At 41.0% G+C, this 27637-nt stretch overlaps 1 protein-coding gene across 1 annotated transcript; it reads right to left on the reverse strand.

The window, feature by feature from the left end:
• Positions 1–3060: 3060 nt before the first annotated feature.
• Positions 3061–27570, reverse strand: sgms1a (sphingomyelin synthase 1a). Its single transcript, XM_028603645.1, has 6 exons — positions 27438–27570; positions 11427–12314; positions 11209–11326; positions 10166–10319; positions 8115–8281; positions 3061–7693 (listed from the first exon to the last, which is right to left on the reverse strand). Exons 2-6 carry the CDS (start codon positions 12047–12049, stop codon positions 7517–7519), a joined length of 1239 nt encoding a protein of 412 aa, XP_028459446.1. The 5' UTR covers positions 12050–12314; positions 27438–27570; the 3' UTR covers positions 3061–7516.
• Between the last annotated feature and the right edge of the window lie 67 nt (positions 27571–27637).

Genomic DNA, 27637 nt, shown 5'->3' on the forward strand with positions numbered 1-27637 from the left:
CCTGGATTGAAATATAAATATATATAATATATGTAATATATGATATGATATGATATGATATATGTAATATCCAGCAACTTCTGCATTATATCACAAATACTTATTAAAGATCAGGGTGTATTCAAAACATTTAAAGCTGCTCAAATCAATATGTGTGATGTGAAAAGGGGTCACTTATAGTGACGATCCCAGATTTGTACTTTCCCTAGGCTCTACAGAGCTTTTTCAATTCAATTCAATTTTATTTATAGTATCAAATCATAACAAGAGTTATCTCAAGACACTTTACAGATAGAGTAGGTCTAGACCACACTCTGTAATTTACAAAGCCCCAACAATTCTAATAATTCACCCAAGAGCAAGCAGTGCGTCAGTGGCGAGGAAAAACTCCCTATTAGGAAGAAACCTCGGACAGACCCAGGCTCTTGGTAGGCGGTGTCTGAGGGTGCCGGTTGGGGATGTGATGAACAGTGGCAATAATAGTCACATTAATAATGGAACAGTGACTTCAAATCGTAGTTGTAGTAGTTCTTGTCATTTTTAGCATCTTTGAGCTGGTTGTTGTGATTGTTCTGGTTTCCAAACAAAGAAGGCAGCGGTTTTCAGCAAGAAAATTCTGATTTACCCACCCAGCACCAAACTGTCATCTGCTCCCCCAAACTTGTCTGCAACATGGCCTCAGAGTCTGTTCAAGGATGATGCATTAAAAATCGGCCTCGCAGGTTGGTGAGAAGACCGAGGACATCCATATTTGTCCGGTCTGCTGTGCCAGCACTGGTGGCGAGGACTGTGGACAGATGGCACAGAAACTGTCATAAGAGTCCCCTAAGAGTTGACTTTTGCAAGACAGTATGTCGCTCTCTGAGACGATTCCAGCTCAGACAGGAACCTGCTCCAACACTTGTAAGATTATGGGAGGTAGAGGGAGCAATGTCACAAACCATATCCCAACGTAACAGCACTGCCTGAGCTCTGGTCATCACATGAACAGAAGCAGCCACATTCATTCTGAGTGTGGAGTGCTTTGATCACATCAAGACTCCTGAGAGCAAAGTGTGTTGATGTTGGAGAATAGTGTTGTTTTTCTCCTGACCTCGCCACATCTGGGGCAGAGCCAGCGTTGAGCTATCATTTTCTTGGTCGCAGTTGAGCCGGCTAACCAAACTTTCTTTTGTCTCCCAAGCAGTTGTAATTTAGAGTCGTCATTAAGTAACAAAACAATCGGGTCAGTAGGAATTCCTGATATTTCTTGTGACCCTGATTGACTGACTGTAGGTATGTGTGTACGTACCCTGATTGCATGTAGGTAACATACAACACATGGAACATTGAAGCAAACGGGCTACAGAAGCAGAACGCCACACCGGGTGCCTCTCCTGTCAGCTAAGAACAGGAAACTGGGGCAAGAAGAAGACAATTGGATAAAAGATTGAAAAAAAATGTTGCCTGGTCTGATGAGTCTTGATTTCTGTTACAAAATACAGATGTTTTATTAGCCTTATTTCTCATCCCACCCACTTTCCGAGCCATCCATTAATAGACAAATCCCCATTTGCACACCAACATAATATTCACAGACTAAGTATGGTATTACGGTGAAAGACTGCAGCACCGCTGAGAATAGAATAGAATTTGCTTGTGAACCCATGAATCAGACTGTTGTTTATCTTGGCTTCACAGCCTTGAGGGAGGGTAGGTTACTCTGTAGCAGCAGACAATGTATTGTGATGCAGTCGTGTAACTGTAAAAAAGTTTTAATATTCACATGACAGTAGAAAATGACGTGAAAAATAGACAGATTGGAAAACAGGCTGCTGCAGTATGGACAACGCCAAAGCAACATGGTTACCCATTATTCATGTTGTATAATCATTTACGGAACATGATTTGGATAATATCTAACTACCTGAGTCAAAAGACAGCATTGTACCACCCCAAACTCTCAAATGAAATGCAAGGTGACAGTAATTAAGAACACAGCCTGTTTCTGTCCACAGCACAGACTGAACACCTGCATATTTAAAATATTTTCAGCCACATTAAGCTGCAAACCGTCTTGAGAGCATCACTCTGGCCTATTTAATGAAGTCAGCTGAAACTGGAAGATCTCTGGAGCACAGACTCACTCCTCCCTCTTCCTCATTTGTGTACAGTAGTAGTGTGTGGGAGTTGGGTTTGGCTGGCCAGCACAATCTCTCCAGGGTGGCAGCAAATTCTCATGCTAGGAATTATGAGGATCTCTTGCTCTTTTAGCAAGCAACAACCCCCCCACCCCTCCTTCACAAAAATCAGCACAGATCAGTCATTTCATAATTTGCAAGATACACTTTTTGGACCCGTTTCCAAAGAGGATTGGGTTAAAGTCAGTAGCTTACTTTACATTTTTGCTGTCTTAAAAGGCCCAGAAAACCTATTTTCATAATCAGATTCTGACATGAACACTGACCTTTCTGACACAGCTAGACCGTTTTTGTTGTTTCACATGAGATATTTTCTGTATTTGTACTGGTTGGAATTCTTTTCTATGCACTGATCAGGATTTGGCAAAATGTGATGTGGGTTTGCTGATCAGAATACACCCACACAGTGTTGATGAAGCAAGCTTGCTGGGTTTTTGGGTGTTAATATAATACCTAGCAACGTCTTCTCAAGCACTAAGTTTGTTGCTCATTTAGCAAATAATATTCATTAAGGACAAAAAAAAAAAAAAAAAATGTTTTATTCCACATGTTCAGGCGTTTTAAGTTATTGCTATAAAACACCTGGGGGAACAAGGGGAGTACAAGAAGACTTATGTTGAAACAAGTGTGATATATTTGAAATACTAGCTAAAAGGCCCAGAATGAGCAAAAGTAATTGAGCAAGTAACTATGTCAGACATACTTGCAGTAGGTGGAGAGCACAAATACAAACTGGAAGCAAAAACACACTTAAGGAGAGGTCATCCCCGTCTCTGTACTGGTCTTACTTATGCAACTCAATGTGTCCATCTGCTGGCTGTTAGTGGGTCTGCCATGATGTCATCTTTTGGCACACTAAAGTTACCAACAGTGAATAAAATACATTTTAGTAAAAGGTTTTATTCAAAAGCATCCCAAGTACAATCTCGTATGATATCTTACAAACATCTGAGAAAAGAGACAATGTGGTGAGAAGTTTACAGAGGAACATACAGGATAAGAAACGTTTAAAAAAAAAAAAAAAAAAAAAAAAAAAACTGGAAGACAAACCTAAACTCTAATCTTCATCCTCAAACAGAGAGCCATGTTTGGACCGTTACTTCAAATATTATCTCATATCAAATTATGGCCAAATGTGAGGAACCTGCTGTGCTCTTAAAAACTGAGAAACCGTTCTCTAAAGTAAAAATGATTGGACAGGGAGGACAAGCCTGGACTCTCATTTGTCTCAAACATTAAGACTCTTGTTTGCATTGAAAGGTATGCGCTTCAGGAGTTGAAAATAGTGTCATTTTCTCACCCTGTCATTTGGACAATGTTTAAAGAAATCAATCACATCATCATTATTTATTTGGGATTTATATAATCTAAAGCTTAGTGCAGTTTCTCTTCAAACCTAATCCGTTTGAATTCACAAAATCTTTCCCTATAGATGAGTTGTGCAATACTTATTCTTTACATTTCAGCCATAGCTACACAAAGAAAAGCAAAAAAGAAAAACAAACAAAAAACATGTACATCATTAGGATTATCAATAAGGAAGCATTTTCACATTCATGGAAATTAATGTTATACTGAACACATACATATGGTCAAATATATCACCAGCTCTGTGCATCATGCTTCAGCTTCTTCCCCACACAAGTTCCATGTTGAGTTACTTCTAGTTTTGGCATTGCACTTGAGGCAATACAGAAGATAGACAGACAGACAGACAGTCTTCAAACTGGAAGGTAGCAGCTTGATTTAGTACGAGACGAAGCACACAAAATACGCACACAGATTTATTACAGACATGTTCAGAAACTTTACCTGAAGGTTCTGTTTTCACAACTTTGACATTCCCTAAACTCAACACACGTGTTGACATTGAACATTTTCCTCTAGATCTCATTACCACCACAAAGGTTACAAGACCAGACAGTAATGAGGATAATTCAGATTTCAAAATGGGACTCAATGTGGGGAAAAAGGGAGGGTCTTGTTATATCCTGAGCAAAAGATGACATTTCCAGGTCCAGAATAACTTAACTCTGCACCTAATACCTCTTTCACACCAAGGACCAGGGTCAGACTGGGGTTATCTGACCCGTGTTCAACCCTTATTTTGTCAATTCAAACCAAGCCAGTCAACACGTTTATCCCTGGTCACGACAACTCCGATACAACCGATCCATACTAATTAGGTCTACCTCACGTGCTGGAAATGGGCGGGGAGGGGGGTTACGTTCACATATTCAGTGAACGGCCAACGTCACACAGTCCAGCTGCACACCACAAGGACTGGTGTTTTGTACTTGAATTCCTTATTGTAAAGTGGGCCTGCAGTTTGTAATGTGTGCTGCAGAGACGTGTGGTGCGAGCTCGGGCGAGCAGACAGACAGAGAGAGAAAGAGAGCGCGGAACGAGCTGTGAATAAGAAAAATTAAAGCTTATTTTATGATTGTTTCACAGCAATTACGTTATAAAACACATATGACCTTCAAACACTCAACAGTAGCAGTAAAGAAGGGAAGTAGGCTAGTTAGATGACCATTTTAGGACAAAGTTTCATAACAATAAGAGTAAAGTTAGGCTTGCCGACTCATCTTACAAAAGAGATTCTCGCCGGCTGCAGACCTGTGTCTCGGGCGACCGGAAAGAGAGCGTGGCGGTGCCGTAGATGAGAGAATTATACAAAACACTTATTTTCATAAGTTTATTTTCTAAAGCTGGGTTTTCAGAGGGAGCTTATATCAACTGCAACACCATTGCGCTGTGGGACCGAGCAGCCAGCTGTGGCCGGCTGGCGAGTTAGCTAGCTTGCTAATTCCACTCAACATGCCTTCATGCTACGCTGGTTAAAGACAGCGAGCCAAACTAAGTTGTCACTCATCTGGCGATAGCAATGGGCTTTGATACACTGTGACAAGAGTATGTGAATGAAACAAGTGGTTACATTTGATCAATTTAGTGGACAGACAGCTGGCTGGCTGGCTGGCTGGCTTGCTAGGGGCATGCAAGGGGGCTCAGTTCTCAGTCTAGCACCAACCAGAGTGCAGAGGGAGAGTTTTATGATATAGGCCATTATTATATTAGTTGATTATGCATGTTTGTGGTTATGTTGAAATAAATATACCTACACAGGTAGTTATGCATCTCGTACATTGGCCCCCTTATAGACATAATTTGCAAAAATAGATGTTCCAATAGGTTGAATCCATTGACTGTATAAAGATGGACGACGCATCTCCACTTCCTCCCGCTGTACAAAAGTTAGCCAAATTATTACAGATACGGCAGGCACCCAGGCAGTGCCCCAGGGTTTGAAGCAAACTGAACATTGCAGTTCAACAGCAGAATTGCAACTCCTGGACAGTCACGTGATGCGCTCTGGCAAAAAAAAAAATGCCGATCGACTTGCATGGCGAAAGAGATGTGTAAATCAGGAAATACATTTTTTCTTTTTTTTTAAGCATCATACAACCCCAGCGAAATGACTCCTTTCACTATCAGAATTTGTTCCATTCGGTCCGATAACATTCGGAAAGTCTAGAAGAGCTGCACGATTAAATCATTTAATCCACATTCAATTTAATGGAGAGCTAAACTGGAAGTCGCCGGCTCAGCTGGCAGAGGTCTCTAGTACACCTACTCTATGGACCATTCCACGGTGCGGAAGCAGCGAGATCATCTGGATAATTTTTCACTCCATGGAGGCTTCATGTGCAACTCTTTTAGTAATTAACAGGGCTCCACCTCAAAGCTGTATCCAGGTTTTATTATTCATCAAAAGGGTACAGCAGGCCCCCAGGATATGCATATGGAACATAGTGGCCAAACAGTGGAATTACAACTCCTGGTCTGTCATCTGATGTAAGAAAATCAACATTTGAACAAACAATTTTTTTTTTTAGCTTGGCCCATGTCCCATCTGCCAACATTGAGGTGGTGGGATTTATGACCTATACGGTTTTGGCTTTATTTTTACAGTCTATGCATCAACCCCTGTTGAACGCCATTTTAGCCAGTTTTGACAGCCCTATGTGTATTGTGGACTGATCGGATGAGATGACTGACAACCAACTACAATTTGTGCCGCCCAGATTGTTAGCGACACTGGTTGTGTGCAGTTTACACTGAAAACGGCCCATGTCCAACCGACCTCTAGACCTGGGTCATGACGCAGAGTCAATCAACGCAGGATAACCCTTTCAAAACACAAGTCAACCCTGGTTGAGCCCACGAAGTGAAAGTGGTATTAGACACATGTCTTCTCCAATTTCCAATCAGGCAGTGATAAGATGCAGATAATTTAGAGGTGGAAAGTAAAATTAGCAGACAACTGAAGTCCAGTGATCGGGCTATGAACATGACTTGTGTTGGTAAAAGACTGATTGGTAAAAATGAAATGTTAGACATTTATAAAAAAAAAAAAAAAAAAGAATACAATTAACAGTCATTATTTTCTATTAGAACAGCATTAACAAACTAAGCACAAACCGACATTGTAAAGCATTAATAAATAAACAGGATATTTCACTGCACTTCTTTTTGGGAACACAGATTTTCTGGTAAGGCTGTGGCGTAGTCGTTTTTACATTCATGGGAACGAGACTGTTAACTATGTACCACCCCGTACCACAGCGAGGTCACACCCGCGGCAGAGAGACAAGACACATAGTACTTGAACGGTTTTACAATCAAGCTAAGAAAGGCACTGGAATAACGTTATACCACATTCGATTCTTATGCTCTCAATTATTCATGTTGAAAAAGGTAAAAATCTAAAAATATTTTGTTGGACATCATTAGTTTTTGAAAAATAAAGTTTGACATACTTAAAAATATTTTTTGCACCTTTGACTCATTTTAGCAAGGAAAGTTTAAAAAAAGTAATTTGCTATATAAAAAAAAAAAAAAAAAAAAAAAAAAGAAATACTTATGGAATTTTGGTTATCAAATGAGCATTTGATTAACACCATTTGCACTAAAAATCTAGTAAGAACATGAGGACATTACTTATGGTTTTGTGCAGAGAGGGGAAAAAAAAAATTCTTTGAGCTTTAGTTTGTCAAAATGCTTCATAAACTGTTGTGGCCCACGAAAAGGAAAAAGACACAAAACATATATTAGTGCTCTGTGTTGGCAAAATCTACCAGAAGAGAAAGAGGAAAAGAGAAAATATGATAATATATATGTATACACATATACACACAAAAATACTAGGTGGGTCACAGTGCTACCCATTTGGACAGGGATGTGTCTGTTACTAGAGGTGAAAGGACAGCGCTACATTTAACAGTGCCATGTTCCATGGGTAAAAACAGCACTTATGGAAGTCATAATCCTAGTCCTCACTGGATTTCCAGTTTGCTGTACTTCACACCGCGGTTCCACTGCAACGATCGCCATAACAACGGCAGCTGATAGTTACGAGGGACCGTGCCGTTGACGTTCTCTTCAAAGTATTTGAACAGTCTGTACCACCAAACCCGCGAGAACGGGTTACCCTGCGACGTCTCCTTCAACGACTGAAACAAAAAGAAAACAATACTGCAAGTGTGAACATTAAATATTAAAAACGCAAATGTCCTTACTAGTTCCTTTTTGCTTTGAGCAATTTATTTCACATTATTCAGAAACTGTCATTTTACATTGTGTCAGCTGTCCTTTTTTATCCTAAGGGCATACTCCCACTTGGCCCAGTTGCCTTGAACTGTGCCAGAGCACGACTGTCCCCCCCCCCCCGCTGGCCTGCAATCACACTGCAATAAAACATTCAGGGACAGAGCACGCTTAAGTCATTACATTGCGGGACTCGCCGACTACAATTTCAGTTCATCTGTAAGGTAAGAACCAGACTAAGTGTGCCCATTTACTTGACTTACTTCACTTTTACTTTAATTCAAATTCCAAGGGAGTAACATAACTTGTGCCACATGTTGCACTCACCTGCTGGTTAGCCATAGTGTGGTACCACCAAAAGAGGCGTGTAGTGATAAAGTATGCAACCACCACATCCACAGTGTAGTGGTCATGGGCAAGAAGGATGCAAAAAATCCCTACAGCGCTCAATGTCCAACAAAACCATTGGTACCACCAGAACCGCTTGGGGGAATCTGCCAATCAAACATGAAAAAACGAGCAGGGTTAATACACCGGATACACAAAGCAAACCCAACAGGCTGAATTCTCTTTAACAGCTAAATGGACCAGTGAGCATCTGCCAATTAGTAGAAAAAAAAACACTGTATTTGGCCTCTGTAAGTCAGATGGAGCACTGTGGCTCTTTTGCGGATATTAACCAAACTGTTCTCCGTTTCACCACTTGATGTCACTGCTGTGGTGGTAAAGCATTTCAGTAGCATGTGATGTAGAAGAGGGAAGAACAGTTTACTCAAAGCATGAGAAAAATGCTCGAGACGCGCCTGAGACGTGTGCCTGCTAGAAATAGAACGCCTATTTTTCACGCGAGCGTGTTGGAAGCGTTTCCAGGCAAAATATGTTTATATGTCATTTAGACACAAATACATATTAACAAATGACATGATGTTCGAAAGCCTCTAGGTGAGATAGATAGATAGAGATAGATAGAGATAGATAGAGATAGATAGATATATATATATATATATATATATTTTATTTATTTAACAAAATATTCTGTAGCCTATTTTGCAGTCAATACTGCCGAAGTTGTCTTTGCTGTAATCAAATCAGTATATATTTATGTTTAACATAGTATTTCATTTTATCAATGGGAAACATCCATGTGTCCAGACAAGGCTAGCAGCAGCAGTGCCGCGTCAGACACGTTTCTGGCGTGTAAAGACAGACAAAATCCACGCAGCTGACACGCAACAGAAACGCCACGCTCACGCCACGCCTGCAGTGTGTAACCGGCCTAATGCCTACAACCTGACCGCACAGTTAAAATGCTTCGGACTTCTGACCCTCCTGCTTAGTGGTGAACCGAGTGAGTGCGTAAACCAAATACGTTTGATAACGGAAATCCCTGCTAAGTAACAGAAAATGTGGTTACGCAACAGAGCAAGGTCTAAACACACTGATACTAACATAAGTGGTTAGTGCAACATCTCTACATTTCCTTTATGTCTACACTTCCTGACACAATTTAGAGAAATGTTGCAACAGCCGAGCAATGGCACACTTCATCAGTAGAATACAGATGGTGGTTAAAACAGTAGTGTGTGTGTGTGTGTGTGTGTGTGTGTGTGTGTGTGTGTGTGTGTGTGTGTGTGTGTGTGAACCTCAAATATCAGCTATGAAATTGAACATATGTTGTAATAAATATGGCTTAATGCCACTTCATGAATCAATAAGTGTGAGAGACGACCTGCTTGCTCTTGGACTTCAACCCTTTAACAGCCCGGTCAGCATTTCTGAATAGTACATAATTTTGTTGACATCTGAACTGACCTTCTGAAGGAAATGTGCACTACAGTATGGCATTTGGGGTTGTCAAAATGGTCAGCTGGACATTAGTAAATATAAAGATAGACTTTGAGAAAGTAAAAACTCAAAAGGGAACCTGCTAAGCTCTGCGGTGCCCTGCAATGTCATGCTGCGTCCTGCTGAACCCTGCTGCTTCCTGCTACGTCCATCCATGCTCTGCTGGGCCACGCTACATCCTGTAATGCCCTGCAGTGCACTGATATGACATGAACTACTACAACTACCATTTAAAGTCACTGTTCCACACCGCCTACCAAGAGCCTGGGTCTGTCCGAGGTTTCTTCCTAATGGGGAGTTTTTCCCTCGCCACTGTCACACTGCTTGTTCTTGGGGGAATTATCAGAATTGTTGGAGCTTTGTAAATTATAGAGTGTGGTCTAGACCTACTCTATCTGTAAAGGGTCTCAAGAGAACTCTTATGATATGATACTATAAATAAAATTGAATTAAATCTTCTTATGTGCCTTTAAAAGTAAAAACCTTCCTCTACATTCTTACTTAAACTATAGTACAGACACAGTGGAACTTACACTCTTTGATGAAGAGGTACGTTAGCGTTAACATGACTGTGTGGCCACTGTACAGATAATCTCCACACATGGTGTGGGAACCTGTGATGGATAGGCCCCCACCAGCAATCATCTTCATTATTCTCCTTGCCTGTGCCTCCCAGTTCCCGAGAAGCTGAAAGAAAAGAAACACTTAAATTAATGAAAGTATAATAACTGACAATATAACTCTTAGCTGCTAAAGAAACATTATGTGTAAAAGTAGGATGCAGAGGAGAAAGAGCCGCAGCACAACACAAGTTAATCCAGACAGGTGTGTACATGTCTACATGGCATAGGTGAGGACTATTGAGTATTGTTCTGCACCTTTAACACATCAATTTCCCTCACTTTGCAGAGATAATCTCATTGCATAGGTATCTGGTATATACATTTAGTGGAGTAAAAAGACTTCTTTCAGCCAATATTTCCTCTAAAATATTAGAAGTTTTAAAATAAAAAGTAGCAGAAAGTGCAAATACTCATGTAAAACTAAGTTTTATATACAGTAGATACAGTACTAAAGGATGAGAGTGGTGGAACGGTGTAGAACATGTTTGACGGATCATTACAGTCAATGACCCTCACATTTCCCCAACCCTAAATACTATAAATAATAGTTGCCTAAACCCACGTTTCCCTAACTTTACTCTATGAGGGTTGTACCTGTGGTTGTTTTGAGCAGTGTGTACCCATATTGCTGGTATTTTGTGTTCTAGAAGCACATGCATGAAGAAAAGTCATGAACACCATTCAAAGGTTTTAAAAAGCTATGAGGTGCATAGAGAAAAAACAGAATGCTTCTTTTGTATCATCTATGCTCACCAGAAAAATGGACAAGCACATCTTACAATCAGTGTTCAATGGAGAGCACTCAAGGGGCTTTCAGCTTACAAAAGAGATTTCATTTTTTGCAGAATTTTTACATTCAACACATTTGTGCCAAAAGCAGTTAAGTAAGAAAGAAGCCTTTCATGCTCAACAAATCTACAATGGTGAGAGAAATAAAAGGGTGTCTATAATACCTTTGGAGAGCATTTGAAGTGCATCCCAGGAACCGGCAGAGTGGTGATGTACATTGTAATACACCGGTACAGATAGAGTGTGCCCACAATGAAAAAGAATCGCCTGCCTATAATTGATCTGGAAAAAACAATCAAGAAAATGAATAATGAAATTCTCATTTAGTTGCAAATCAGATATAAACTTTAAAATAAATAAGACTGACTAAACTAGAGTGTACCTGTGCTTAAGTAGAATCCACTGTATCAGCCAGAGTCCCACGAGCAGCATGCCGTTAATCTCACAGATGGAGAAGGCCCACTCCACCCTGTTAAACAGGTCGAAGAATTTATCAGGCAGTGGTGGGGTGTGCTCCTTTGGCGGTACTCTTTCATGGACCACTGAAATGACGACAGTGGTGGTAACGAAGCACACCACCGCATAGACAAACGCTATGCCCGTCTTTCCCCACTCGGCAGGGAACGAGGTGCGCGTCGTTTCTATTGTAGGGATGGGGATGTGGACCATCTCCATCCTGAAGTCCTTCATCCCCAATGTGCCATTCCTCTGAGGCTTGCTAGTTCCATTAGGTAGCCCACCAGCATGCCCGTTCGCGTGCCCGTTTTTGTGATCCTCAATATGAGTCTCTATCCGCAGCGTCTCCAGTCGCTCCAACAGCTGCTGCCCGCAATCAGACGACACCAGCGAGAGGGGAAGAATCTGGAAATCTGCCTTGTTGAGGTTGAGCAGAGCAGGGCCGTCCGTCTGACGGAGGGCATCTATGTACTCCAGCATCCCCTCTTTGCTGAGCCAGTCAGAGACATCCTCTGCTGACCATGTTGCCACCTTCTTCATCTTGGCCATGTGGGCAGTGTGGAGGATTAGGAGGGTCCTCAGACTAGAGGGAAAGGTTCACAAGAGGTTTGGTGGTCTATGGGGCAGTGGTAAGTCCTCTCCAGTTTTGGCACATGGTGTTTCTTGCACCCAGAGGGAGCCAAGCCTCCTCTTGAAGTGATGTGGGGACAAAGTAGGCAACAGGGTCACTCTGCGTGAGGGCCAATTGACAGTAGGTGAAGTGGCCTCGTGTGCCTTTCTTCACCTCATCAGCTATTACCGACACTCTGCCCACCTGTTAAGGAAAAATAAATTGCTGTGAATAACACACTGGTTACATCAATTGAGTCAAACAAAGTTGTCACTCATCTGGCGATAGCAATGTGCTTTCCTACACTGTGGCAAGAGTGTGTGAATAAGACATTAAGTTGTCACATTTTATTTATTTAGTGGCCATCCGCCTGGCTAGTTAGATAGCTTGCTTGCTAGTAGAGATGCACCGATAGACCGGCCGGTGACCGGAATTGGCCGGTTTTCATGTGCTTGGCCATGACCGGCAGGTCAGTCTGACGTATGGCGATTAGGGCTACAATTAACTGACAACATAAGTTATAAGAGTTCTCAAGGACGCACGCACACGCGACATTACAGTCACTTTTGACTTTCTCTCAACTTTTCCGCCGCGTGTGTCTCGCGTACCCACGCGCGGTGTGAAGCCAAGGGGGTAAGCTTCGCTTCAGAACGCGAAGCTCCGATGGCGCCATTTTGTTGCTACGAAGCGAGCACCTCCTGTTAGCATTACACTGACCGCCATTTTTTTTTACGTCACTTGACTGCGAATAACTTTACATCTGAAGCGTTTAAAGACTATTTGTCCATTGTTTATTTATAAAGAAACAACAATGTATAAAAGGCTCCATTACCTTGTACCTCACGTTATAGCTCCGTAGCAGACGTTTTTGTAAAAATAGGCTAACGATTGTGTCATAACCAAGTGACTTACTGTCGCACAGTAGAGGAATTACCGTACAGTACAGGAGAAGCTCGCAGGCAGTTTCGACTTACATTAGCTGTTTAGGTTTAATTACCAATGTTAACTAGCATGTTAGTTAGCAATAATTAGCCTGTGCTTATGTTATCTCCTTAAATATACCTACACTCTCCGTCTCTGTAAGATTGGAAATGATTGAGATTTCTCTTGTCACAGCTACCAGAAGACTTACAACTTTCAGACACGTTGCTCACGTCACATTTACGTTGTCTCTGTCAGTTGGAGGCTGCGCAGTAAAGCAAGAGATCACCGAAAAAGTGCTTCTAATAGCCTTCACTGGTCTCCGTCCAGAGCAACGGGGTCTATTGGTCCATTGTATATATGTCAACGTGTGAAGCGCGTGTCCGCGCTATTCTCGCACATGTAGGGAACCTCGTGAATTAACCCGCAACATGTCAGCTGTTTGGAAATTCTTCAGCATGTGTGCAGAATATAACAAGTTTGCAAAATGCAACACCTGCGAGGAAAAAGAAGGGCGTGGAGGGACAACACCAAAACCCCAAAATCTAATTTTTGCGTGTGAATTTCCCACACCAAGAGTAATTTATATAGTTCTATTTTAAAGTGCTCCATTATCTGTTCAAAACATGTTCCATGTTCTGTGCAAAATGTTCTATCAAAAGAAAAGACAGAAAATAAATACTTGTGTGTGCTGTAAAGTGGTTAGAAAAAATGAAATCAGAATTGGCTAAAAAAAAAAAAAAAAAAAAAAAAAAACTGTATTGGCTGGCCTAACTCAAAGAAAAATCGTAATTGGCCTAGAAAGCTGTAATCGGTGCATCTCTACTTGCTAGGTGACTCCGTCTATAGTCTAGCACCAACCATGGTGCAGAGGGAGAGAGTAAGAGGTCTACAATCTTTAAATTAAGTTTTACGATCTGGGACAATATTTTATTTGTTTATTTTGTATTGTGGTACATACTGTTTCTACAGTTTGATGGAGTAACCAAGTCAACTAACCATGTAATTAAGGGTACTTAACCGGTTTGCCTCTCAAGACATACAGCTAACCTGTAAGTATGGCTGATCAAAAAAAATACTATCCTACCAGTTCTTTCACAGATCCTTGCTTTTTAACTTCAACTTTACTTTGTGTAGGTTTCTCATTCAGGCAACAGCCAAGGTTTAACATTAACAAGGAGATGAACTCACACATCTGCTGCATATCATGAGTTTGTTTATAGACCGCGATGTCAGCGGGGGACACTGGGTGGCCCTGCTTGTGTTCGGGAGAGTGTGAGTTACAGCTGGAGGCAAGTCCTGATCTACTGCATGGATACCAGGAAAGAGGGAGGAAGGGAACTGGACTACAAGAAGGAACTCATAAATCAGAGTGAAGGTCAGCGCTGAGCACTGTGTCAGCCCCACCCCTGTAGAGAGGGCAACCAGCCAGCACAGCTCAGCTCCAGCCAATAGCAGCTAAATACACGGGCAGGCTAGCTGGTTGGCACGACAACAAACTGTACATCAGTACGTCATCTCACCTCAGCTCAGAGGCCTGTTCATTTAGGCCAGCAAAACAGGGCCAAATAAATGGGCTATAAACTGGTTTGTCAACACCTGGCGTCCAATTTACTCCTGCCGAGGTCCAGACAACAAATTGACCTAATAACCCCATGATTCTAACGTAACATACACACACTAAAATGCAAGTGTGAAAATAAACATATGGATAGCATCATGCAAACAGCGCAGCAGGAGAGTCCTCATTGCAACAGCTTAGCTATGTGACAACCCAGCTGTGTACCTTAACATAGTGTAAAGAGTGCAACGAGAGCAGTATTGAGTGGAAATAAAGAGAAATAAAGAGAAACACAGAGACAAAGAGCACTTGCATCAGTCTGTTAAAAGTATATGAGACAGATCAGAGATTAGCTGTCACTGAGTCAGCTATATGCAGAGGACCTTTGGTCTATGAATCAGCTTACAGCATGCTCGGTGAAGAAATAATCTCACTCAAAAAAAGGGAAAAACAAACTAATCCTGAAACTAATAAACTAACCTGTATGTACCCACGTCCGTGAATACAGTAGTCTACCGGGATTCTGAATACGAGGGTTAAAATAATATGCAATTTGTAGTTTCTATGCTAAAAGTGCATGAAAATATGCCTTTTGGTAGTGGAAAGATGCTATTGTTTTCTTATTCAAGCAGAGACCTGGACATGGAGAAAAATACAAGTATCTGGAGAAAATATGTATGCATTGAAAAACATATGTATGCAATTAATTACTTTTCATTGTCTGTAGCTTGACCCTGCAGGAACATAAAGGTTGTGTAAAATACATACTACTCCGAAGTAAATCTGTGTGTGCCAAGGTTAAGGAACACCTGATGGCCACGTGGCAGGCTTTGATAAAAATGTTTCTGCCAGAAGCAAAACAGATGGAAATCCTCAGGACAATATACTTTGAGGGCAGAAGTCCGGAAATGCTTCAGCCTTATGATATTGTGAATAAGATTTACTCCCTAACATTTTGACCCTGAAAGCCTTTTGGTTCCCTTCAGAACTTTAGTAAATATGACAACACTAGAGAAAGACAACGCAGGAGGAGTGTGTGCTTACGGAACAGGGAGGTTACAATTGTCATAGGTTTACTTAATGTAGACCTACTTACAGGATTGACATTCATTTGAGAATGTTAAGGAAGTGGCTTTTTTTTTTTAATAAATCGGACCAATCGGAGACACACTCTCGGCATTACACACGATAATAGTACTGGGGTCTTTGAGGGTTTTTAGAGTGACATAAGCTTTTAACTGAACTTTGAATCATAACACTGCTCATAAACCTGCACAGAGTGGCTTCTTTATCAGACCACCAAAAGAGAGACACCGACACACACAGTTGAACCCTGCCTGTCCAAAGCCAACTGGTTGACAACTATCATTTGAACATCACTTAACTTTCTTAAAATCCTTATTTACCAGTGTAGATTTCTTTTTCAGCAAATCCCCTACTCCATATTCACACAGGCAGCAGGTGAGCAGCTAAGTAGTTTAGTTCAAAGTAATATTTGACTTAAAATCTTTAAACGATTACCTCCTGAAGACTCGAAAGGTGGCCGTAAAACGTTTGTCGTTTGCTTCGTCACAGAAAACAGGCTGTTGTCAGATGTATTAATGGATTGTAGATTAGTATTATAGTGACAAATAGACTTGAGGCACCTGGTACTGTAAATAATAAGGTGATACAATTATTTGTTCACTTTAAAAAAGGTCCCATGACATGGTGCTCTTTGGATGCTTTTATATAGGCCTTAGTGGTCCCCTAATACTGTATCTGAAGTCTCTTTTCCGAAATTCAGCCTTGGTGCAGAATTACAGCCACTAGAGCCAGTCCCACAATGAGCTTTCCTTAGTATGTGCCATTTCTGTGTCTGTAGCTATTGAGGAGGAGAGAGGGGGGGGGCAAGGTGGAGGGTGGGGGTGTGGCCTTGACCAACTGCCACTTTGCTCGTTTGAAAGCCATGATATTTCTCTCATGGGTGGGCCAAGTTCTCTGGGCGGGCAAAGCAGAGAAAAGGGAGGTAATCTTGCTCCTTATGACCTCACAAGGCTATTTCTAACCACTGGGGGACCATAGGCAGGCTGGGGCTCATATTGATGTTAAAAAACCTCAAAGTGAAATTTTCATGCCATGGGACCTTTAAATCTTCACTGAAATTTCACCTTAGTCAAATTTCTCCGTTTAGTTTAGAGGAAGTGAAGCATCAGTTTTGGGTGGAGTATCACTAAAGGGCTTGCCCAAGGGCGCCTCAGTGGTGGAGATTCTGTTGGCGGCAAACACTAGGCTACTAAATTGTAGCCTCATGAGACCGTCCTGATCTCGCAAGCTCCAGTTTTCTACTTGCAGATCAGTCTGGCATCTTGAGATAGAGAAAATTTGGAGACGTTCGCCAAACGACCGACCAATCAGTGTTGGTTTTGAGGCAGGTTTAGGTGTGACGCAACTAGAAGCAACTGTTAGTCCAAACAACATGGCAGCTTCCACGGATGAGATGAGCGTAGCAATCACGTAAGTTTGATCCAAATTAGAAAGTATTCCTTCATTAAAAGAAGAGCAAAAAACGGCACTGGAGGCTTTTCTCTGAGAAAAAGATGTTTTTGCTCTTCTCCTTACTGGTTTCGGCAAGGTGTTAAAAGGTTTATCCAATCACCTAACCAGTATTTGAGTCTTTCCTCAAGAAAATGAAAATGTATTGAGGGTTTTTGCGTCTCTTTGTAGTTGTGTATCTTTTTGTTTTCTTTGGGGTTGTTTTGGGTTTTTGCCATCTTTGTGTCCCTTTGTGGTAGGTTTGCAGCTCTTTTTCACACCATTTTGGACCGTTATTACCACTATATCTGTATCTAAAATGTTGAAAAGATAGAGCAGATAAAAAATAAATAACACTCAAAAAACTTAAGGGCAAAACTTGCTAAAGAAGTCTGCAATCATTAGATCTGAGAAAAGTAACATTCATTTGGCTTAGGTGCTGCCCAAAACCGCTCGGGTGCTGCACCTAAACCTTATAATGGGAGGGAAAACCCTGCACCTATTTCTGTCACTTTTAAGAGTGACACACTATGAATGGCTGCATCGAGAGACTCTCAAAATGTGCACCTTTATCTCCATATTTAAAAACACTATCACAACTAATCTGAAGTCAATCAAATTAACCACAAACTACTTGAAGCTGATTAAGGATTAATCATGACAACCATCAATATCAAGAAAGACAGAGCTCCAAAAGCAGCATTCAAAGATACAGCGCAGTTGAAACATCACAGGCATAGATAAACGTTCTAGTGGTTTCATGTCATCATATCCTCTTACTTTCAGATATTTCTCTGCTATGCACACCCTCGCCAAGCAGAAATGCCCGCAAAGATTTGAAAACTGTTGACAGAATAACACATTTTTTTATCAAAGTAAAAATGACAACAGCGCTGAGAGCAAAACAAGCTAAACTAGCTGTTTTCATTCAAAAAAAGTGAGGGATATAAAACTGTATCATACTCCAAAAAACATTACTGCAACTGCACTTCCCCCTCATGTGGTAAGTCTTTCCTCTCCGAAGGTTTGGTGGGGCCAAGTGGAGAGGAAGGGTGGGGGGTTGGGTGGTTTGCGCACAAGGCAGTACACGTGACATCACCAGAAAAAGATTCCACCCAGGAGTGACATTATGTCAAGCCGACACAAACATAAACACCAGCCGTAGCCCATCTTTAGGCAGCTAGAGTGGTACGAAAATGACTCATTCACAATGGCTCTGAATGGCCTTTCAGAGAAGAGGAAAGTCGAGAGATAACCGCAAGCAATGAAAACAGAGACCAACAACATTGGCCTCAGAGGGGAGGAAAATTGTTTCTCTGATCGGTTGCCACCTTTTGTCTTTTAGTTTCCACCTCTTCCTTCATTCTCCTCCCTGCCTGCGTGCGTGATCAGTAGCCAGCGCCTATTGGTTGTATCTCCCACTCTCTATTGCCGCACATTTGTTTCCGGTCATTCATTTCATGGTTTGTTTTTTTTGGCCTTTTAAATCTCCTGTTGAAAAAGAATGGCCTTCATAGGTGAACACGAATGAGATGTGAGAACATATCACAGACACGCACGCTAGATGAAGAAAAAAAAAATCTAATTCAGCGATGCTTTAAGCAAATTTGTGCAGTGCTGGTCATGGGGTTGATCCTCACGAAAAATTCAAATAGGGAAACGTCAAAAAACAGTTTAACCAGAAAAGAAAATGATAGAAAAAGCTGTGATTACAACAGAACAAAAAAAAAAAAAAAAAAAAAAAAAGGTGCCGACAGCATAAAGATTAGAATTAGAAAGTTTCTTTTTAGCAACCATGTTTGACATGATAGGAGAGTTGCGGTCAACCACCACAGTAGATCCTGAGTTCTGAGAATGCTTTGTTTGTCCTTTCCCTGTGTCTGAAGGGTGTGTTTTCCTCTTCTTTGTACACAGTTTTTGAAAGAGACGTTTCCTTTTACATGCGTTTTATCTTGTGAGGGAAACTGACAATATCTGCAACACCACGCTCTCACCTGTATTTCTTTACACCTACTATACAAACCCACAGGTAGACAATGCAAGGCCAATATTTACACAACTGGGCCAGCCTGGTTGAACAGATTAGGGTTAAAAATTAACTGGGGGGGGGTATTTTTTTCTATTATTTTATCTTATATATTGTACCACTTAGTAGGCCTAACCATTCAGATAGCAAAACAAAAAAGTATTTAAAAAAAGATCCACTTGCAAGATCTTAATGGCCTAAATAGTGGCGCTTACCCACTGCTAGAACCAGCTCTACTCGGCCGTGGTGCCCCGTACTCCTTTTTCACCACAACCACCAGCGTGGCTGGTCGGCATAGCGACGCCAGTAGGAAACTGCTGGGACCTAACGCGACACACACGCAGAACGTTGAAGGTGTGTTTTTTATTCTCGGCATGTGGCTGTTGCCACAGCCAGAAGACACATTTCAAAAACAAAAAAACAACACAGCCGACTACTTAAAAATGGCGGGTTTGTTCAGGACACCCCCGTCTGTCGCTAGCAATGATGATGCAGCAATTAGTGACGATTCTCGCTGACCAATCAGCAGTCTGCAGGTTTTCACGTCACCTTTTGGTATCGCCTCAGCTCGCTTGGAACCTGGACGGAAAAGATACTACTACAAAAAAATAAAAAAAAAATAAAAATACCTGTTGGCAGCAACCAGGGACTTTTTTGCGTAATGGAAAACCAAAAAAGGCGAGTAGAGTCGAGGCAAGTGGAGCAGGTACCGTGTAATGGAAAAACCCCATAAATAAACTTGACTTGGTAACTTACTAATCAAACAAAACCTCTTTCCGTCTCCTCTTTTTCATGTGCTCTGCTGCTTCTAACTCATGAATGTAATTTATAGGAAGCAATAAAAACAAATCACATCACATGATTGTGTTGACTGTTTGATTACGCTGTTGTGTATACTATATATTATAGAAATCAACAGCCTTGGAGCCTTCAACAAGACCATAATCAATATCAGAACCAATGCAGATGGGTCTTGCAGTGCAAGATGGCCTTTAAAAAAGGTGAATTACAATCAGCACAGGGACCAATTTTACATTTTTAAACTAAGCCTACACAAGTTTGGCTCCCACGCTTAGTTTTCTACTGTCAAGAAATGATGCGTGTACTCGACAGCTTCCTTGAGCACCAGATTACTCTTTAGCTCAAGGACCCATGACCTACAGCAATGGATCAATATATCTGGGATGTGGATAAACATGCATACAACAAGCACAGAAACAGGTCCTGGAGACAACACCAAGATTCTTGTGATAGTGCACACATATTACAAATCATTCCATTTACAAGAAATGCTTAAGGAACACGCCGACTTATTGGGAATTTAGCTTATTCACCGTAACCCCCAGAGTAAGACCAGTCGATACATACCCTTCTCATCTCCGTGCGTGCTGTAACGCTGTCCGACGGCTCCAGCGGCATCAGGCCAGCACAGAACATGCAGGTGAATGGTTCGAGCAATCCTACTGCTCCAAATAAGTGACAAAATAATGCCAACATGTTCCTATTTACATGTTGTGATTTGTATAGTCACAGCGTGTACAAAAAACAACGTAACATGAGACACAGCCGTCTTCTAACTGTAAACAAACCGGGAACTATATTCTCAGGCGGAAGAATATAGTATTTAGGCGGAGTGATATGCTCGCAGCAAGCCTGTCTGAGAATATAGTTCCCAGTTTGTTTACTGTTAGAAGATGGCTGTGTCTCATGTTACGTTGTTTTTTGTACACGCTGTGACTATACAAATCACAACATGTAAATAGGAACATGTTGGCGTTATTTTGTCACTTTTGTCACAATTGGGAGCAGTAGGCTAGTTGGAACCAGTTACCTCCAGGATCTGTGCTAGGCTAAGCTAATGCTGGAACCGTCAGACAGTGTTACAGCACGCACAGATGAGAAGGGTATGTATCGACTTGTCTTACTCTGGGGGTTACGGTGAATAAGCTAAATTCCCAATAAGTCGGCGTGTTCCTTTAAGCAGTTTTATCAAATACAAGGTCTTACAATGGATAAGCTTTTAGAGAGGGCTTGACACTATCACACAAGCCATTGTTGAAATTTAACACGGAGGTCTGATGACAGCTTGACTGAGTACAGTTACGGTCAAGTAAGACCGCAGATTTGTGTGTCGGAGAAAAAAAAAAAAAAAAAAAAAACCATAAGCTCCAAATCATGCATTACATTACATCCTCCCACTATTGCACTTTTAATTTATCAGATAACTTGACTACAGTTGGGAGGATAAAATCTAAATAGGGCGGTTAAACAAATGATTAGTTACCATTTATATGTTTCTTAGTGTAGGCAATTAAAGTGTCCCTGAACTATTGGTAACTCCATGATTGACTGTGTTGAATTCTTTGCATCGCCTGCGTTGTTAGTAGACAAACTAAATTACATAAAAAAAAAAAGAAACGATCGTGGTATCAATTTTGCTTCACCTTTTTAACATTCAAAATTCCATATTCCATGGCATAATATATTCATTACAATTAGCCATTTCAATTCCTTTGGAATGTCAGTTTTTAATTTCAAACAAGGGACTAAATGGCTGGACCCTCTTGTCATTTATCCCTAAATAAATTAAGTTAAAGTTGATGAAACCGGCCATAAAAGCATGGATGGCTCCTGCAGAAGTCTTGGGGGGTGGGTGGGGGGTTGAGTAATAACCACTGTACTGGTAGGTCATATGGGAAAACCACCTGTGGCAAAGTTTATAAGTCACTTATTAGGATTGTCAGGCCCTCACAGCCCCAGAAAACCAGCACACAACTTAACAGAAATTATATCCGAGACAGCACACAAGGGACTGGTCAACAGGGAGCGATTAGTGTGCAGCAAAGCATTTAGCCCATATTTCCATGATTTGTTAAAAATTGTACTTCTTAATTACAATGTTGAAGTGTCAATAAAACCCAGTAACGAGAGCAAAGTTAAAGTGACTGGAGATAGCACAATAATCAATAAATGCTGTAGTTTACAACTCACAAAATTCGGGTCTTTCTTGGATTTTAACTTCAAGTGAACCATACTATTTAAAAAACACCCTAACATAACCTGACGACTTTCCACTTGCCTGTGCATTAGGACGTTTGAGACAGCTATGTTGTATTTTAGGAGCAATAACTCGCACGGAGTTCTGACCCGGGATTTCTGGGTTTCTTTGACCTGCACAGTCTTCCATGGAGAGAACATCCGCCGCATCCCTTTGATGACCATGTTTGATTAAAAAAAAAAACTCCACACAACAAGAAAATCCTTATTCTCTTATGAAGGAAAGAATGAAGAGAAAAAAAAATAAACTCCTCCAATGAGCAAGTGGTTCACTCAATCCTTTTTGTTTCGCTTCTGCATTCTTTAACCATGAAGAGTAAACCAAGCTTGAAAAAGGGTTAGGCAAGTGAAGGCAGGGCGACAGCCACAACCTCACAGAGTTGGCATATGCTGTATATTATCTTGGAACAGTCATCTCTAGTCATACATCTGTTCATGTAGGATGGAACTGTGTAATTTCAAGTATCTTCCTAATCACTACTGTGATTATTACAAGAGGAAAAAGAAGGGGGAAAAAAGAAATAAGATTCTTCTACTATACATTAGTATAGGAACGTTTTTTTACACAAATTAAGACAAATTAGATCATTAACAAACATTGAGATAGGTGGAGTTTCAAATTGCTGAGGGGCCAGCAAGTAAAGGAGGGTAAACAAACAAACCATCTCTTATGGTACTCTTTTTGGCCCTGCTTTCTTAGTGTCTTTTGCATTCACACTTTGTACATAACGTACATAATTTGATTTCAATCCGTTAAATCTTGTTTCTGTTTCATCTTTATGGACAGTTGTGAGCACAAAATAACACACTGGCCTGCCACTGGCCAAAGTCACAGCAGCTATCCTCAATATAGCATCTTGTTGCATTTTGCCTTTAAAAATAGGCCAAAATATGTACAAACTAGGGCAGGAACAGGTCTACATAAATTAGGCTACAGTACTTGGGTGCTAACTGATGAAATATATGCATTATGTATACCCAACACCCTGCAGGAGGATGTAAGAAACAAGTCAAGACAGGGGGATACCTAGCTCAGGTGTAAGCATGCTAGACAATAGCAAGAAAATGCTGGCCTTCACAGGGTACTTAACATTCCTAACCAATACTCAACTCCCCACCCTTGTCCACATGCATTTGGCATGTAGCTGCATCATCTAGTATATAGAACCTTACATACACATCCTTTCTAATTGTCCAACTGTGCCAACTTAATTTGAAGTTTGGCTTCTTCATTTAGGCTATTCAAAACAAAGCCCAGCCAGGAGATAGACTACTTAAACACTGCCGTTCTGTCTAGCAAGGATTATTCAAATTTCATCTCATATTTCTTTTCTGAAATAGGCCTACACAAAACCATGCTACATAAAAGTGCTACTAGCCTATATTTCCAAGGCTGTTGTAGGCCAAAGGAAACTGGGACATCATGTGAGTGGCAGTAAAACTTCATGCGTTTCTAATTATGACAGAAACAAGATTAAAGCCATTACATATTGTTTCTCTGGAGGCAAACCTATGAAGGAAATCAAATGATCAATGGCTATTGGCTGTCACTAACAGTACCATAAAATAGAATAACAAACAGGCCGAGGCCATCAGGTAATAGCATTATACCCTAGCTGTGGTTTGAGTATTGAGGCTCACGAACGCTGGGGAGGAGCAGATACTCACATTTGCAAAAGAGACAGTGAATTTCAAGTGCCAAATGTGTATCAGTTTAAGAACGTCAGACCCACAGTGTTTTACCTAGGTGTCTGAAGCTGTGTTGTAACCAATTCAAAAACAAACCGATAAGTGATACAATAAAATTCATTTTGGGGGTCATTATACCAGGGATCTACACACTTTATTAATTAACATTTAATGGGGCAATGTTCAAGTCAAGTCACTTTATTTGTCCCCCAGTGGGGTGAGAACTATCCGACAGGATAGATCCAGCCCTTTTTAGCATCTGCTTCTGATAGAGTTCCTCCAGGCCTTTTTGCCTAGAACCTGTGATACAGCTGCTCACCTTAATTAGCCTGGAGAGGGCGTTTTTTTGTTTTACAGTAATGGACCCATACCAGCAGATTAAGGAGAAGGTGACAACTGACTCAACAAAGGACCTATGGAAAAGGGTCAACAGGGTCTTGTCCACATTAAACTTGGCCAGCTTTCTAAGGCAATACAGGCGCTGCTGGCCTTTCTTGCAAAGCAAACTAGTATTTGGCTCGAAGCACAGCTTGTCATCAATAATGGATCCTAAATACTTGTACTCTTTAACAACCTCTATTTCCTGACCATTTATACTAGTTTTTACATTGTTAGTGACATTATGCCTAAAGTCAATACACATGTCTTTAGTCTTTGAGGCGTTCAGCGCAAGAAAGGCATCCTGGCACCATGTTACGAAGTGGTCCATGACCGGACCGTGTGAAGTTTCCTCATTGTTCAGTAAGCTGACAATAACCGTATCATCAGCAAACTTGAGATAGTGTTGGTTTTCAGTCACAGAGCAGCAGTCGGTGTACAGAATATAGAGGAGGGGGGAAAGAACACACCCCTGCGGTGAGCCAGTTGATGAGAGGGCCCAGTCAGAGAAGTGACCATTTACCCTCACTCGCTGAGATGTATTTGTAAGGAAGTCCAATATCCAGCCCACAAGGTTGGCCTCCAGTTGGAACTGATGCAAGAGCTTCTCAACCAACAGGTGCGGCTGAATGGTGTTAAAGGCTGAAGAAAAATCCACAAACAGTAGTCTAGCGTGGTTTTTATTTCCCTCAAGATGTTTAAGGATGAGGTTGAGTACTGTCACAGTTGCATCCTGGACTCCTCTGTTGAGTCTATATGCAAACTGTAGTGGGTCAAGGAGACTGTTCGTCCTAAATGTTAGTTCTCTTTTGATCAGCTTTTCAAAAGGACTTCATCACAAGTGAAGTAAGGGCTATGGGTCTGTAGTCACTTAAAATCTTTGGGCGGCCGATTTTTGCAACAGGAACTATAATAGACTTTTTCCATAAATCAGGAACCTTCTGTTTTGAAGCCACAGAGATCTACTTCATGGTTTGTTAGGCAAACAGACTTTGTATTGGCAGTGACGTGTAACATCTGACAATAGGAGAGACAACAAATTAGAAATACCTCTTAATATAATGTAGTTCAGCACAACAACAACACTGTGACCTCAGTAATAAACATATTGAATTTACACCTGACAATGTCACCAAAAACTTAACATTACAAACTTTGCGAAGATAAATGTGACAGCACTGCTGTTTTGTTAGATAGCATTATATTGTACATGTGTACCTAATCAAGTGTTTAAGTCAGTGAGTGAATAAAGTCTATTTGTGTCAACTGGATGGAGAGATCTGGCATTGGTGCCTAGAAACGGGGCTTTCATAAGATCATTTTAACTATGGTGTTCACTCTAGTGTTCAAAGAAAAATATATACACTAATGCAGCATTAAACTGCTGAGCATCTCCATTCTATTGTCAAGTTTTGAATTAAGAATCTAATTTTAATATAATACATTGGCTGTTTGTCCCTCATATTTATTTAAATTTAGTGAGTTTATGGTGAGTTATAATACTTGCTGCGCTGATATTTTTCATCTAAATGTTAGCATCTCCTCCCATCTGTTGCGGTTTCTCTCCACTGTTCTGAGTTGCTGTACGAGTCTCATCTGTCTCCCTCATCCTGTCCCATTGATATCTGTATTTCAAAATGTCATTGTAGAGATGCAGGAGCATGTTACATCCAGAGTTGTTGAGTTCCAAATTAAAAATAGAAAACTCATACCACCCACACACACACACACACACACACACACACACGACAAAATAGAGTCAACTTATTTTCTAAAGACAACAGTAACATTAAAGCGCTTTTTTCAGAGAAGGTTTATGATCCAAGCTACTATTGGTCAATATGTGTGGTAGACAGTTTCCCAAGACTGAATCATAGCTGTGCTTACAGAAAACTCATTATTTCCAGTTGTTGATAGTCTGACATGCTTTGCTTTGGCAACAATAAACCCCATTGACTCACTTTAACATTTTGCCTCCTTGAAACTCACTGCAGTCATACTGTTTAGGTCTGTGAAAAGTTGCTTTATCACCAGTTTCTCAACACAGACACCTCGCTCTCGATCAACGTCTGTTGGCTCATCTGTCTGTCCAGGTAGATTTATTGTGGTCTTAGTGGATCTTGGTTTACCAGTCATTCACAGCATGCCCCGCTAGCTTGGCAGTAATGTGGCTTTTCAAAAGACACACCTGTTCTCAAAACATATCGGTGATCAAGTTTTCCCATTTTTCCCAAAATTGAAAAGAACGAGTCTATTATGACCGTGTGGGAAACTGTGCTGAATCAGGTCTTCCGTTCCGCCCTGTTCTTAGACGAGGCAAACGCATTTTATACAGTCTTTGGGCAAAACACAGCCTAAATAACTATGACCCTGACAAGAGTCGCAGAGCAAAAACACATGTTTGGCTAGGTTAAAATTGACAAAGAAAGAGAGCAGCTGAGAATATATTCAGCGATTCACTGCAAATGTAGTAGGCACACCTGTGGGATAGCATTACATTAAAAATCATGCTGAAAACACTGCGCTCAGTCACATAAGGGCCGCGGCAACCACTGTGTAGTGTGGTTTAAGAGCTTAAGGTCTGATCACCTAAAATACTGGCGTCTTCAGTATTTTAGCTAACGTTAGCTAGCTTGCTAGCTCAAACACAGCCTACACTGGGCTCTTGAAACGTTAGCTACATGATTGTGGATTACAAAACTGAGAATGTTTATTTGTAACTAGCTGAATATCAACAAACTCTAAATAGACGCTCGGGGTAAAATCCACTGAGATTAACGTTAGCTTCTCTGTCAATCACGTTGGATTGGGATTAACGCTAAAGGGGAGATGGTTTGTCGTCATCCGAAATCCGAACATTTCAACACAAGGCCAGCGAGCAGTAGTTGTTAACGCTAGCTAACGTTACATTTGGTGATAAATATTACGTTTAAAAGGTGGTCTGTCAAAAGTGCATACCGAGAGCAAGGCAGTGTAACATACAACGGTGTTAAACTCAGTTTGTGCCACAGCAAAACACATTAACCAACAGTTAACGTTACCTTACCACGATTTAGTGTATATATCGCTATAGCTAAATGGCCAACCACACACAGGGATGAAAACTCAGCGGATAGCTAGGTCCTCTTTCGAAAAAAAGAAAGAGTAACTTAGTGAGCTAAAATATGTGTAACGTAATTACCTTGCCGTCGAAATGCTGAAGGACTTCTCTTCAAATGTTGGTTGGTGGTTATCACCGCAATGTGGTATCAATCCCTCATTCCCTCTCCGCTGTTTCATGGGTAGGAGGTTTGTGTGACTGGAGAAACTGGGAGTTCCCTTCATAGCGTCACCAGTGTTGCCTTCAGGCCCCATAAAATAAAAATAAGATTGACTTTATTA

Source organism: Perca flavescens, chromosome 17 (assembly GCF_004354835.1).
Source record: "Perca flavescens isolate YP-PL-M2 chromosome 17, PFLA_1.0, whole genome shotgun sequence".
Classification (NCBI taxonomy): Eukaryota; Metazoa; Chordata; class Actinopteri; order Perciformes; family Percidae; genus Perca; species Perca flavescens.